General features: G+C 46.5%; 1 protein-coding gene across 1 annotated transcript in view; it reads right to left on the bottom strand.

The window, feature by feature from the left end:
- Window positions 1-13,174, bottom strand: part of RNF213 (ring finger protein 213) — a 118,575-nt gene that overhangs the window by 78,504 nt on the left and 26,897 nt on the right. The window contains exons 5-12 of the mRNA XM_081575766.1: window positions 11,762-12,283; window positions 11,353-11,487; window positions 10,587-10,756; window positions 9,886-10,044; window positions 9,351-9,553; window positions 3,012-3,295; window positions 1,838-2,094; window positions 329-526 (exon numbers count right to left, since the gene is read on the bottom strand). Coding sequence (XP_081431892.1) covers window positions 329-526; window positions 1,838-2,094; window positions 3,012-3,295; window positions 9,351-9,553; window positions 9,886-10,044; window positions 10,587-10,756; window positions 11,353-11,487; window positions 11,762-12,283 — 1,928 coding nt within the window. The remainder of the gene's footprint in view (window positions 1-328; window positions 527-1,837; window positions 2,095-3,011; window positions 3,296-9,350; window positions 9,554-9,885; window positions 10,045-10,586; window positions 10,757-11,352; window positions 11,488-11,761; window positions 12,284-13,174) is intronic.

Genomic DNA, 13,174 nt, shown 5'->3' with positions numbered 1-13,174 from the left:
ACACTGTAAGAAAAATAAATAATCTATCTTTTGTGGCTTATTTTTAAACATATACAACACCCACATATCCACATTTGGACACAACCCTGCAAACACACAGGCCAAAGTGTTAACAGCAATGATTATCTCTGTGGTTGCAGGCCATTTTTGTAGTTTTCCATTTCTTGCATGTTTAAAACTTTTTAAAGAAGTAATTTTAAAGGAAGTGTAATATATTACTTCCATCACTAGAAGGAGAGGTAAGTGGACACTGAAAGTCCACTGGAGATCTTGGAAGCACAGTTATGATTCTAAAATTTACATACACAAGTGCAGGTCCAAAACTTACTGATCTGGTCTTGTTTCCCGAAACTCCGAGAAGGAGATGCCTTCAAGGGCCGCCCAGGTGTCCTCAGGCTGCATGACTGAGCCCTGGGCCGGCGGGGACAGGTCCATGCAATGGTGCAGCACAGGCAGGGCACACACCCAAAAGTCAAGCTTTTTGTCCATGCACTTTTGGCACAAGTTTACCAAGGATGCTCGCCAGCTAGAAAGGGAACAGAAATGGACGTGAGTCCAGGATGAGGCCCACCTGGGAGTCTGACATCCATTAGGGAAGGGACAGCTCCTCGCACAGAGCAGGAGAGCACTCTGGGTGTCTGACCAGGGAGAAGCCTCGGGGCACCCTAGGCACCCCCCAAAAGTGTCAGGTGCAGCCCCAGAGCAAACTCCTAAGGGCATCCTTCCATTCTCCGTGACAGTGGGAGAGACAAAGGTTCAGAGGCTTGTGATCTACAAAAGGTCCCCAGTATCAGAGCTGGGGCTTGAACCCAGGTCATCTGGCAACAGTAAATCTAAATATAAAGCAACTTTTTACATGTAAGTGGGGAGCCTATAAATAATACATGCCATGATCCTTACAATCACAAAACGTGCATGTTTCACAAGACCTGGAAACACATGTACGTTTGCCAGCTTTTCTTTTCTCTTTTTCAAAATGAACAGGATTTAACTGGGTGTTTAAAATTTGTAAAACCAGGAGAGAAGTGTCCATTAAGACTGGCTGCTCAGAGAAGGCTACCCAATATTATTCTTGAGTTCAATTCAAACAGCTGCAGAAAAAAGACCTGGGGATCATCTGAGGGTTCTGGAGAGGCGTCTCCACCCAGTGAAATATAAGTGCCTTCGGGACAGGCTGCAGCCTCCACACGACCAGTGCTCCCAGCCCAATGCAATGGGCACAGCAGTGGCTCCTAAACTGGGAACGACAGTGGCTGAGGCCATGGTGAGGGCATCCACGGTGCTTCCACAAACATCCTCGAGTCCAGCCTCATTGTCTTACTATGACCCATCCCCCCAAACACAGGCCCACGGGGCTAAGACATGATACACCTTGCGTGCATGCATGCTCAGGTGCTTCGTTTGTGTCCAACTCTTTGTGACCCTATAAACTGGAGCTCACCAGGCTCCTCTGTCCATGGGATTCTCTAGGCAAGAATACTGGAGTGGGCTGCCATGCCTTCCTCTAAGGGATCTTCCAGACCCAGGGATCAAACGCATGTTGCCTGCATTAGCAGGCAGATTCTTTACCACTGCACCACAGGGGAAGCCCATGATACACCTCAAAGCCTCTCAAAAGCAAGTATTCAATAGAATATGTAATGAAATGAAAAATAGTATATAGACTAGAAAAAGGCTAGACTGATAAAACACTGAAATGACAATAGTGAGTGGTATAATTACGGGTCGTATTTTTCCTGTATGTTTTCATCCATTCTATCCACAAGCTCTTATTTTTATAATCAGAAAAAAACCATTAGAGAGCTAGGAAATCTTTACACACACACACACCCCCTACCTCTGAGATGTTTCAAGGATGTGTTTCAGGTCCCTGCAAAAGGCGTCTGGTGATCTGGTGTCTGAGTGAAGGAGGTGACAAAGTGAGGCCAGGTCTTTTTCCAGTAAGAGGTAGTTGCATTTTTCCGCTAACAAAAGGACAATCATGCCCATTCTCAATTTACTCTTCACTGGGCAGCCTTCAGGCAGAGGGTCCCCACTGGTTTCCAGAAATGGTGCCATTTTCTTTGTCAAACACTCCCATAGGTGGTTCCTCACCTGGTCCCAGGAGAAAAGGAAAACACATAACCATGGCATTGAACCCATCAGAGGTGTCAGGACCTGCCCGTCACTGAGCTTAGTTTCCTGTGAGCTGGGTAGGGCCCTGAGGAATGAGGGGCAGGAAATCTCTGGGGAGGAGTCACCCTCCGCCTGCCTCCCCACTAAACCCTGAGCACCCCCTTGCCCTGGGACTTTGGGAGGTGCCACCAGTGGTACATCCAGAGGCCTCAGCATGCTGGAGAGGATCTCAGGTTGGGGTCCTGAGCCTTATAAGAGTTCACTAGTCATCTCAGACGTGGCTCCAGGTCTGTCTCAAAAATGCTTAAGCCATTCCACACAGTAGCTGGAGATGCAGTGGAGGAGGATGCCAGTCTTCTTGTGGTGGAGGGGAAGCCAGGTGAGGAGGTGGCACCAGTAGGGGGCAGGTGAGGAGGTGGGAGCAGGTAGTGGAGGGGAAGGGTGGGACCAGTAATGGAGGTGGGTCTAGAGGAGTTGAAACTGAAAGTGTTAGTCCCTCAGTTGTGTCCTACTCTTTGTGACCCCATGGACTGTAGCCTGCCAAGCTCCTCTGTCCATGGGATTTTCTTGGCAAGAAAACTAGAGTGGGTTGTCATTCCCTTCTCCAGGGGATCTTCCCAACTCCAGGATTGAACCCAGGTCTCTTGCATTGCAGGCAGATTCTTTACCATCTGAGGCGCCAGGGAAGCCCTGGTGAGGAGGTGGGAGGAGTCAAAAAATGAGGAGGACAAAGAATTCCCTAGAGGTGGCGCTAGGAGACAAGAGGCTGAAATAGCCTGCCCCCATACACCTGTTCACTGAGTCTTGGAGTCATCTGGCCACTAAATGGTGAGGTGATGCTGAATGCCCAGGAGACAGAAAAGGGAGATGTTGCTGACACCCCTGAGATTTGGTACCTTCTTCTCTTCATACTGTAGAGCACTCCACGGCTGTTCTTCTCCTTCATAGATCATGGGCACACGAATGACAGAATAGAACTGCTGGAACTGGGTAAAAAAGTTCTTTAAATTGATGGCATTCCAGGTTTCAAGGATGCTAAAGATGCGGTCCAGCATGACTGCAGCTGCGATCTGCTTCCCTTTCACCAACTCTTTCCTTGTACCATCTGTTAGATGATTCATCAATTTCTGAAATGTCCCAGGGGGCTTCATACAAATTATATCATCGTACTGATGCCAGTCTAAGAGTAAAGAGAATATTTTACTTAGGGGCATGAAAACCCACTAGACCTGAACACTCCACCCTGGAAGGTTGATCTTGACCAGAAGAAACAGGATGAAGGAGTCAAAGAAGGGAAGAAAGACAGGAAAATTACAGAATGTGGTAAATAGAAGGCAGCCAGCACTCACTCCATCCAGGTACCCAGCCACAGATGAGCAACGTGGGGCCTGACCCCAGAGGTAGCACAGATGTTTAGGACAAGTAACCTAGACACCCTACAACTATCCTGCTGCTGCTGCTGCTAAATCGCTTCAGTCGTGTCCGACACTGTGTGACCCTGCAGACGGCAGCCCACCAGGCTCCCCCGTCCCTGGGATTCTCCAGGCAAGAACACTGGAGTAGGCTGACGTTTCCTTCTCTGCCGGGAGCCAGCTCACTAGATCCCACCCATGACAGAGTCATGAGGAGAAGGACTGATCAAGCACGGCTTCTCAGGCCTCAGGGATTCTCGGGAGGCTGCCTCGGCGCTCACCTTAAAGATGATGTCTGTCTTTCTGACGTTAGTTATAGTAAACCTCTTCTTATTTTCTGTGACTTAGACAAAAGGCCTTTCCTGATTCTCTTCTAAAATAGATCTTTCTGAAACCTCAATCGACAAGGCCCCGAAACGGTAACACCCTAATAAAACTATCTAAGATATAGGGTATACTAATCTAAATTCCTCTTGCTATCATATTGGTTTGCTTAATAAATGTACCTGTGCCTTTGGAGCTAATGTGCTTGACTGCTCCTTAACAATAAACAACATTAAGAGCCTCCACACAAAAAGCCCCAATGGGCACAGAGCCCTTCATAGAAAAAAGGGCTTATTAAAAAACATAAGAAATATTACTTTATGAAACTGTTACTTAGTCTATATTTACTCACTATGTTTTTGCTCTTAACGTATTTAGCCTATATAATGAAAACATAATAGTTAGAGATTTATATAAATAGAAGTTTAGCTTTAATACAAATAATAAGACAATTGTTAATTCAGCTGATGATTTTGCTAAAAACTGACCTTTGTGCTACATTGTTTCAGCTTGCTGTACCATGACTTTATGGGACCACATTCTTTTCTGTTAGGCTCAAGGCATTAAGATAGATTACAAAAAAACAGGTTTTACTTTGAAACTCTGAGTTTATGAATTCTTTCTTTGTCATAATCTGCTGTGCCTGTATTCTTTAAAAAATGTAACTCTGGTACTTTCTGTGCCTGATACAAAAGTGTTCTGGCTGATCAACCCTTATCAATAAAGAAGTCACAAGATGTTAGCAGGCCTCCAGGCCAGAAGACGATGTAAACAACTTTAAACTTTTTGTAACTAAGAAATATAAACAGTGTCCTGGTTCCGATAAGGGTCGAAAACTGCTGACCCATTGATCTGATTTGGCATGACTTTACACTTTACATTTGTTTCTATGTACCACTAAAAATATAAAAGCTGTCTTAAAAACAATTAAGTCAAGAGACACTTAGAAACGCTAAGACTCGCTGTGTCTTCTCATTCGCATCGCCGACGCTGTCCTTCCTGAAAAAACCCCTAGACCAGCTGGAGCAAGACTCCAGCACTTCTCCAAAGTATGAAAGTGAAAAGCGAAAGTGAAGTCGCTCAGTTGGGTCCGCCTCTTAGCGACCCCATGGACTGCAGCCCACCAGGCTCCTCCGTCCACGGGATTTTCCAGGCAAGAGTACTGGAGTGGGTTGCCATTGCCTTCTCTGGCAACTACCCTGAAAGTACTTGAAACATGCCTTTGTTGAACAAGATGGCTCAGCATACTTGGTACATGAGTTCCTTAGAAAATTATCACATGAAGGTCAAAAATTTTATACTGAAACTGCATCACTCACTAGGAATTGTGCACCATTTTGGTATGTTACTTGGTGAAAGGGCTCATTTCCTCTGTCCTGGGAAACCATGGTAACCACTTCATGAAGAATGGTATAGGTCACATAGCAGACAAAATAGTACTCAACATGGGGCAAGGGTGGAACTCATGGCTGCTCTTATAACCAGCTGAAATGATGTGAGTGTAGACCTAGAAAACCCAGGAAAATCAATTGTCAAATAATTAGAAGGCAAAGAGGTCAGTAAGACACCAGAGGCAACACAAGTACATAAAAATAGCCATGAAAATCAGAAAGTCGAGCCTCTGAACAAGCCTCCTGCTCCCTGATGTCCAGCCTGTTGTCTTTGCTGGAAGCCCCTGCTCACACATGCCTGCCCCATCCCAGCCCTGCCTGACGATAACTCGGAATCACTATTTGGATCTGACCTCAAGCATCAGCTCCTGTGGAAGCTTTCCCTGCTCCAAACATTCTTCCAGAGAAAAGGTGAGTGAAAGCTGCTGGCCTGGGACGGCTAGTGCCATGGAGGTGGAGGGAGCGCCAGTCAGGGTCCTGGGCATGGGACAACCTCAACCCCAGGACAGTGGGGCAGGGAGGGACATTAATGGTCTTGGTCTCAAAGAATCTACTAGAAGATTAGAAATAAAATATTTACGTTCCAACTTCCTAGAGAAAAGAGAAAAAATCCAAAAGCTAGAAAAAGCACAAAAAAGAACAAGGAAAACAAGGTAGACAGAAAGACAAGGTAATTCGTCAAAAAATGAGTCTTCCATTGACAGGCACAGTTCATGCCAGTGGGCTAAATTCATCCATTAAAGATGATCAGACTGGGAATTCCCTGGTGGTCCAGTGGTTAGGACTCCATACTTCCACTGCAGAGGGCATAGGTTCAATCCTTGGTCTGGGAACTAAGATTCCCCCAAGTTGCACAGTAAAGCCCCATCCCCCCACCCCCACCCCCCAAAAAAACAAACCAACTAAAGTCCAGCAAAACAGGGATGTGGCTGTAACAGCTGAATCTGAGAGAAAACTGAGGAGTTGGGACAAAAGCAAAGAGGCTGAGAGGGTGGGTGAGGAACACAGACACAGCAGAGTCTGTTTCAGGCAAAGCACAGCACAACGCAAAAGACACTGGAACAGACAGAGTGCCAGTGACGGCTGTTTCTGCCACCAGCACACACATCTGCCCTCTGGTCTCCCTGCATCATGGGGCTGGAGCCCAGAATCTCCATTCTGCCTGCCTTGCAACAGTGGCTTCTACCAATGAGAGTGCTCACAGGAGGCTTAGAAGGAGGAACAGCGGAGGGAAGACATCTCTGTTTATTGGGATTAATGAAAAATAAATGTATTTAACATAGATAAACTAGCATCACACCAAATGGAGCAAATTACAAAACTTTCCTCAGTCAACAAAATTCCAATGCCTTCCAGACACTCCTCACAAATCACCTACATGGATGACGTTAGGGGCTGGGGTGCTTCCTCACCTGGGTCCAAGAAGTGACCTCCAAACCCTCAGAAGCCAATGAAGGCCCTCCTTGGCCTTCCAATCAGCCCTTCCCTTGGTTATTATGACTCACCTCCTTCCGGCTTAAAATGCCTGATTAAACCCAACCAACCCAGGTACCACCTTCCAGGGAGCTCTAAGGTCAGTCTACCAACAGAACATCTAAATAGGACAGCCCACACCAAGAAGTAACCAAAGTGCACGTGGACTTTTGCAACAAGGAAGGAAAAGTTCTAACACCTATTTCTTTTTAAAAGCTTGCAAAATGTAATCACTGAAAAACTCGGACTTCCCTGATGGTCCAGTGGTAAAGAATTCATACCTATACAGAGGACACATATTCAATCACTGTTATGGGAAGATTCCACATGCCATGGGGCAACTAAGCCCATGCACCACAACTACTGAAGCCCATGAACCCTCCCTGCAATGAGAAGCCCAAGCACAGCAACTAGAAAGTAGCCTCTGCTTGCCACAACTAGACAAAGTCTATGCAGCATTGAAGACCCAGAGTAAAAAAAAAAAGAAAAAAGAAAAACTCTATTTAGTACAATACCATGATTAAGAAAGCATCTAAAAAATAAAGTTGTTTGGCAATTCTGAGTTAACTCTCCAACTTAAAAATCTGTTTAATGAATAGTTCATACAACTCAATCAAAAAACAAACAACCCAATCAAAAAATGGGCAGAAGACCTAATAGACACTTATTCAACTAAGACATACAGAGGGTCAACAGGCACATGAAAAGATGCTCAACATCACTAATTATTAGAGGAATGCAAATCAAAACTACAATGAAGTATCACCTCACACTGGTCAGAATGGTCATTATCAAAAAGTCAACAAATAAATGCTAGAGAGGGTGTAAAGAAAAGGGAACCCTCCTGCACTGTTGATGGGAATGTAAACTGGTGCAGCCACTATGGAAAACAGTATGGAGGTTCCTCAAAATACTAAAAATAGAGCTACCATATAATCCAGCAATCCTATTCCTAGGCATATATCCACAAAACATGAAAACTCTATTTTAAAAAGATACATGCACCCCAATGTTATTTACAATAGCCCAGCATGAAAGCAACCTAGGTGTCCATCAACAGATGAATGGATAGAGAAGACATGATATACACACATACACATGTATACACACTGGAATATTACTCAGTCATTAAAAAAGAATGAAATATTGTCATATGCAGCAACTGGTTGGACCTAGACATACATCATATTAAGTCAGACAGAGAAAGACAAATATTATATGATATCACTTATATGTGGAATCAAAAAATAATACAAATTAATTTATCACAAAACAGAAACAGATTCACACACAAAGTAAACAAACATGGTTACCAATCGGAAAAGTAGGTGGGGAGAGGATAAATTAGGAGTATAGGGTTAAGAGATACATACCTATATATAAAATAGGTAAGCAACAAGGATATATTGTAATAACACAGGGAAATATATTCAATATTTTGTAATAAGCTAATAAAGGAAAAAATCTGAAAAAAATAAATAACTGAATAATTTTGCTGTACACCTGAAGCTAACACAACAACTAACTATACTTCAGTGAAAGAGAGAAAGAAGGAAGAAAAGAAAATCTTTTTAAGGGACTTTAAAATGGCTCTGTATTAAAAAGTGCATCTCTATCTGGTTTGACAGCTTAAGTACCAGGAACCAGCCAGATGAAATCTGAAGTGACTAAGGCAGTGCTTCTTAAGTAAGAGCAAATGAGACCTGCCATCCCAAATCACTACCATGTCTTCTGCAAAGACTAGTTTAGCACCAGCTCTTGTCTGATGAGGGGTCATCTCAAGCATGGAAACAGCCAGTTTGGATCATCCAGCAAGTGCAGGGCAAAGTCAGAAAGGATCATGGGACTCTGCAATCAGCCCATATAGAAGAGAGTCTTGTAAAGGCAGGCAATCGAGTCAACAATGGGGCACATTTAAGAAGAGAACATGACTCTAGTTTCTTCTCTCTTTGGGCCAGTTCAAAATAATCAAGCACCTGCTCCATTGAGCTCTATTGCTGTCAGCCCAACAGAGATCCCCGCCATGGGCAGTATCAATGGCAAAGACCCCTCCAGATGATTTCAAACCCAGTCATCAAGTCACTCCCAGCTTTCAATCCTGCCTAGCTGAGGCCCAGACATCAGAGAGCAGAAACCAGCCAGCCCTGCTGTGCTCCATCCAAACTTCTAACCTACAGAAGTAATGAATATAATAAAACTGTTTTATGCACCCCCAAAAAACAAACAAACAAAATAAAGCACCTGGTCTTGGTGACAGACTGATCCATCTCTCTCAAAAGCTGACAGATCAATCTTTTTAAACAAGAACTTTAATATTAAGTAGGCTTTATCTAATAGTAGCTCAGATGGTAAAGAATCACTGCTGCCTCTCCATGCCCCAGGCCCCTCACTTAGCAGATTCACCCTCTCTCCTTTCCCTTAGAAAATGTCCACTTCCTTGTTTACTCTTGTGAGTGCTTAAGTTAAACAGATCAGAAACATGCTGCCAAGCTCAGGCTTAGAAAACATAAAGCCAGGAGATAGGGCAGGGCCAATGCCAAGCAAAGAAGACCCACAGAAGACAAGGAAAGCCTTTGTTTCAGAGGAACATTTAGCCTCAGAGGCTGATCGATCAAGAGTCCAGACTTCGGCTTACCTCCAGAGCCCAGAAGAGAAGATTCCACTCGCAGACAGCGGTTCACGTACTCGCCTTTCTTCCGCTGTTCTTTGTAGATGAACTCATACTCCACAGAGTTCTTGCCTCGGCAGATAACGTACTTGTAAGGAATGGGTTTATCCACGTGCTGCTTGGAAATGGTGGTGGTGCCTTCAATGAGGGACCCATTCTCATGCAAGTCTCTGTGAATAAACAAGACAGCAGCTGATTATGTGAAAATCCTCTCCCAGAAATGTTCATTCTTCTCAAACACAACATGGAGTACAGACCTAATGCTATAAATCTATGCTGAAAGAGAGGATGCTTCCAGAACAAGGCTCGCTTCCACACAGAGACAGAAAGAAGACCAAGATGAAATATGACAAAGAATTGTATTATAGGGAAGAGTTTTTTGAAATATTCATCTTCCAAAGGTTCTAAGAATTAATCAACTTGATCAGAATTATGATTTCAATATATTTCAAAGACTGGACATTCTGTACATTTCCTTATGGGCCAACTGGGATATACTCACTTGCTATAGTGCATTTCGCAAACATTATGACTCCACGCAGGCTTCCCGAATTCTTTTCCGCCCCTAACATATACTTTGTGTTGATCGGGGTTGAATCCAAAATGTTTAGAAATGATTGCATGGAAGTACACCATGATTCCTTCCATGGAGCTCAGCAAGCTGGGGGAAAGTCACAGAAGAAAACACTGATTAGATATGGTCTTTCTACTCCCTGCCCACACACATACACAGGCATACATGTGCACACACGATCTTGTTTCTGGGCTTGCACTAACACACACCCTAGGAAAGTGCAAGAGAGCCCACACTTCAGATAGACTGCCCACCATGTGGGTCCCCTTGGCTCTCCCTCTACAGTAGAGGAGGACAGGAGGCACAGGGTGGGGTGATCTCTGCCCAGCTCCAAAGAGCTGGGGGTGGTGGGAGGGGGTGACTGAGTACTCTGGGGCATGACTGCCTCTCTCCTGACTTCTGTAAGGTCCATGCTGCTCCAGGTCCCCAGAGACCATGTGATGGTGCATTTCATCCAAGCAAGGAATTGGGACAGGTGCCCCTCCCCTGCCTACCTCCTGAGCGTTTCCCTTTGCCCTGAGAGTCAACAAAAAGGCAGCCTGGGAATCTCCCCTGAGGTGGCGTGGCCCTTTCCAGCCCCAGTGCTGGGTGGGGCCAGGCCTGTGCCTCCCTGAGCCAGTTGCACCCACCTCTCCTTAGCTCGCTGTGTGCTCTGGTTCCTTTGCTCCTTCTCAGTTTTCACAGGGGCTGCATTATTTCCGTTATTGCCCTCTGGCCTCTTCAGGTCCTTTGGCTTGGCTTTCTCATTTTCACCTGTTTTCCCTCCAGGAACAGCCGTCTGGTCCTTGGTTGCAATTTCCTGGAACAGGCACCCAAACCCCAACCTTTAGACCAGGCTCCATGCTCGCCCCCAACACGGGACGCTTGTCACAGTTGCTAGACTGGTCACATCCCTTCCCTGCTCAGAACGTTCAAACGGCTTCTGGTCCACCCACCATAGGCTCCAAGGACTCCTGTCCCCAACATCGTCAACCCCAGCCCCAACCCCGGCCTCTCTTCCCTTCACCTGCTCTTGAGAGAAGCAGCTTTCCTGCTGCCCCCTAAACAGGCCCACCACACTCTTCCTTGGGGCCTTTGCATGTCCCCAGATAGGCACATGGCTTGCCGGTCACTCTTTCAGTTCTCCTTGGAGAGGCCCTGACTGGCACCCACCTCAGTCCCTTGCCCTACTTCTCTCCAGGGCACTTCGCACAGTCTGGCTTTGCATGTCTTTCTCCCCACTAGAATGTGAACTCCCAAAGGCAGGAACTGGTCTCATTCATGGCTATATCCCCAGCACCTAACACATATTCACCAAATGATTAAGCTGTGGAAGGAACGGGACTGAAAGGACCAGCCCATGGGATGGACAGCAAGGATAGGGAGGGCGTCCTAGAGAGGCGACCAGGCAGGCACGAGACGCTTTACCGGGCAGTGGTCTTGGGAAGCAGGGATGCTTGTGGGCGGCTCTTTCACTTCCTCAGTCTTATTTTTAACATCTTTCTCAGCTCCTTCCACTGAACCAGCTGGCTCAGCTGCAGCATCACTTGCCTGGAAGAAATAAAGCCCCCAAACGTCAGGGCCAAAATGACAAAGTGCACAGGGAAACTTGGACTCAGCGGCATGAGGGTCAGCCTTTTCCACCAGTCCAGGAACAGGCGTCAGCGGCTCAGGGTACAGGGATAGCCCCTCCCACGGCCCCCCTCCCAGGAAGCAAGTCCCAGTGGACTCCCTTCCCAGACAGTGAAATGTTGTCAGAGCCACACTGCACAGCAAGATGTTGAGACATGGCAGGCCAACCCTGGTCATCACTCCCCTAACTCACCCCAGAGGCAGGAGCCCTGGCCAGCTGCCCGGTGGTCTGCAGCTCTTTCCTGGGCTTGGAGTTGTCCGCCTTTGGTTCAGGCAGCAGGAGCTCCCGGGCAGTATCCTTCTCCCTAGGAGAGCCTTCGCTGGCAGAAGTGGGGAGATCTTCACCCTTGGAGGGGCTCAGGGACTGGTGGTCATTCCCTTCTAGGAGGGCTCCTCCCAGAGTCTGGTCCTGAGGTGCCGGGCTGCTCAGAGACTCGGTGCCCGTGGCTGCTTCTGCCTCTCCTGCAGCCTTGCCTTGCAGAGGGTGATCCATAGCCTCCAGTGGTATTTTGCCCACACTTGGAGGCTGGCTTGGCTGATGAGTGGGACTACCCTGCTGAGCTGGGCTTTGGCATGGAGTTGTGTCCTGCAGCCCAGGGTTTGCAAGCGAACTCAGGCTACAGGGCTCCAATGAGGATGGGGACAAGGAATCCAGTTCTGCAGATATGGAAGCATTCTTCCTATTCCTTTTCTTCCTTTTACTCCTTCTACGCCGCTAAACAGAAAAAGAGACACTCATTTTGTTTCTCAGGTTTTCTATACTCTCACCAAGGTTTTCCTCCAATTTCCTTTCAATTTCTGAAGTATGTCAAGCATAGATCAACCCAACCACCTTACAACTGCTAAATCTGCCATTCCTTTCTCTTGGAAAGAATGAAACTGAGCACAAAGTGAATGGGGATGGTAAGCAGAGTTGAGGGATGAGTGGGGAGCAGTTATGGTCACACACTTTGTTTTGCCCAATCCAAGCTGAGACCCTCATGTGGAATACCTTCCAATGCGAGAGTCCTGTAAAGATGGCTTTCAAATGTTAGCAAGTATGCACAGGCCCTGACATGTTACACCCTTATATGGTATGAATTACGTACAAAATAGAGAGGCAAAAATGAACGGAAGTCTAAGTTGTTCCTTCCTGCACTTGTACTGGCACATTATGCCTCTGCCTGCAGATCCTCACTCAAAGGCAAGAGTCCTCAGCTTCGGAATCAGAGACAAGCTTGTGAGAAGCAGTTGTGGCAGGCCTCTGCGAGGACCCCAAGGGGCTGAATGCCCTGAAAGCACGGGGATCCTGGTCTGCAGCAAAATATTGATTAGTTCATTAAATGCCAGTAACCTGTGACCCTCCCTGCCACCAAAGCCCAGTGTGGGCCCAGGGCTTGGCATCTTGCCCCTTGCCTGGGCTGAGTCCTTGGGAGAGGGAGACTAAAGACCTTATCTGCACATGGGGTGGGGCAGCCTGGTTCTGGGTCAGCTTCCAGATTTTCTCCAAGAAACCTGACCAAACTTCCAGCCCATCTGCTTGAAACAAGCAGCACAGCGCACAGACTGCCCTGAATGGCAATTTCCTAGTCTGACATCCACACCAGCTAACACTGTGGTAGAAAGA

Source organism: Giraffa tippelskirchi, chromosome 3, assembly GCF_054371585.1.
Source record: "Giraffa tippelskirchi isolate mGirTip1 chromosome 3, T2T-mGirTip1v1.2.pri, whole genome shotgun sequence".
Classification (NCBI taxonomy): domain Eukaryota; kingdom Metazoa; phylum Chordata; class Mammalia; order Artiodactyla; family Giraffidae; genus Giraffa; species Giraffa tippelskirchi.
The sequence above is the reverse complement of the archived record's forward strand: the minus strand, read 5'-3'. Positions and strand labels throughout refer to the sequence as shown.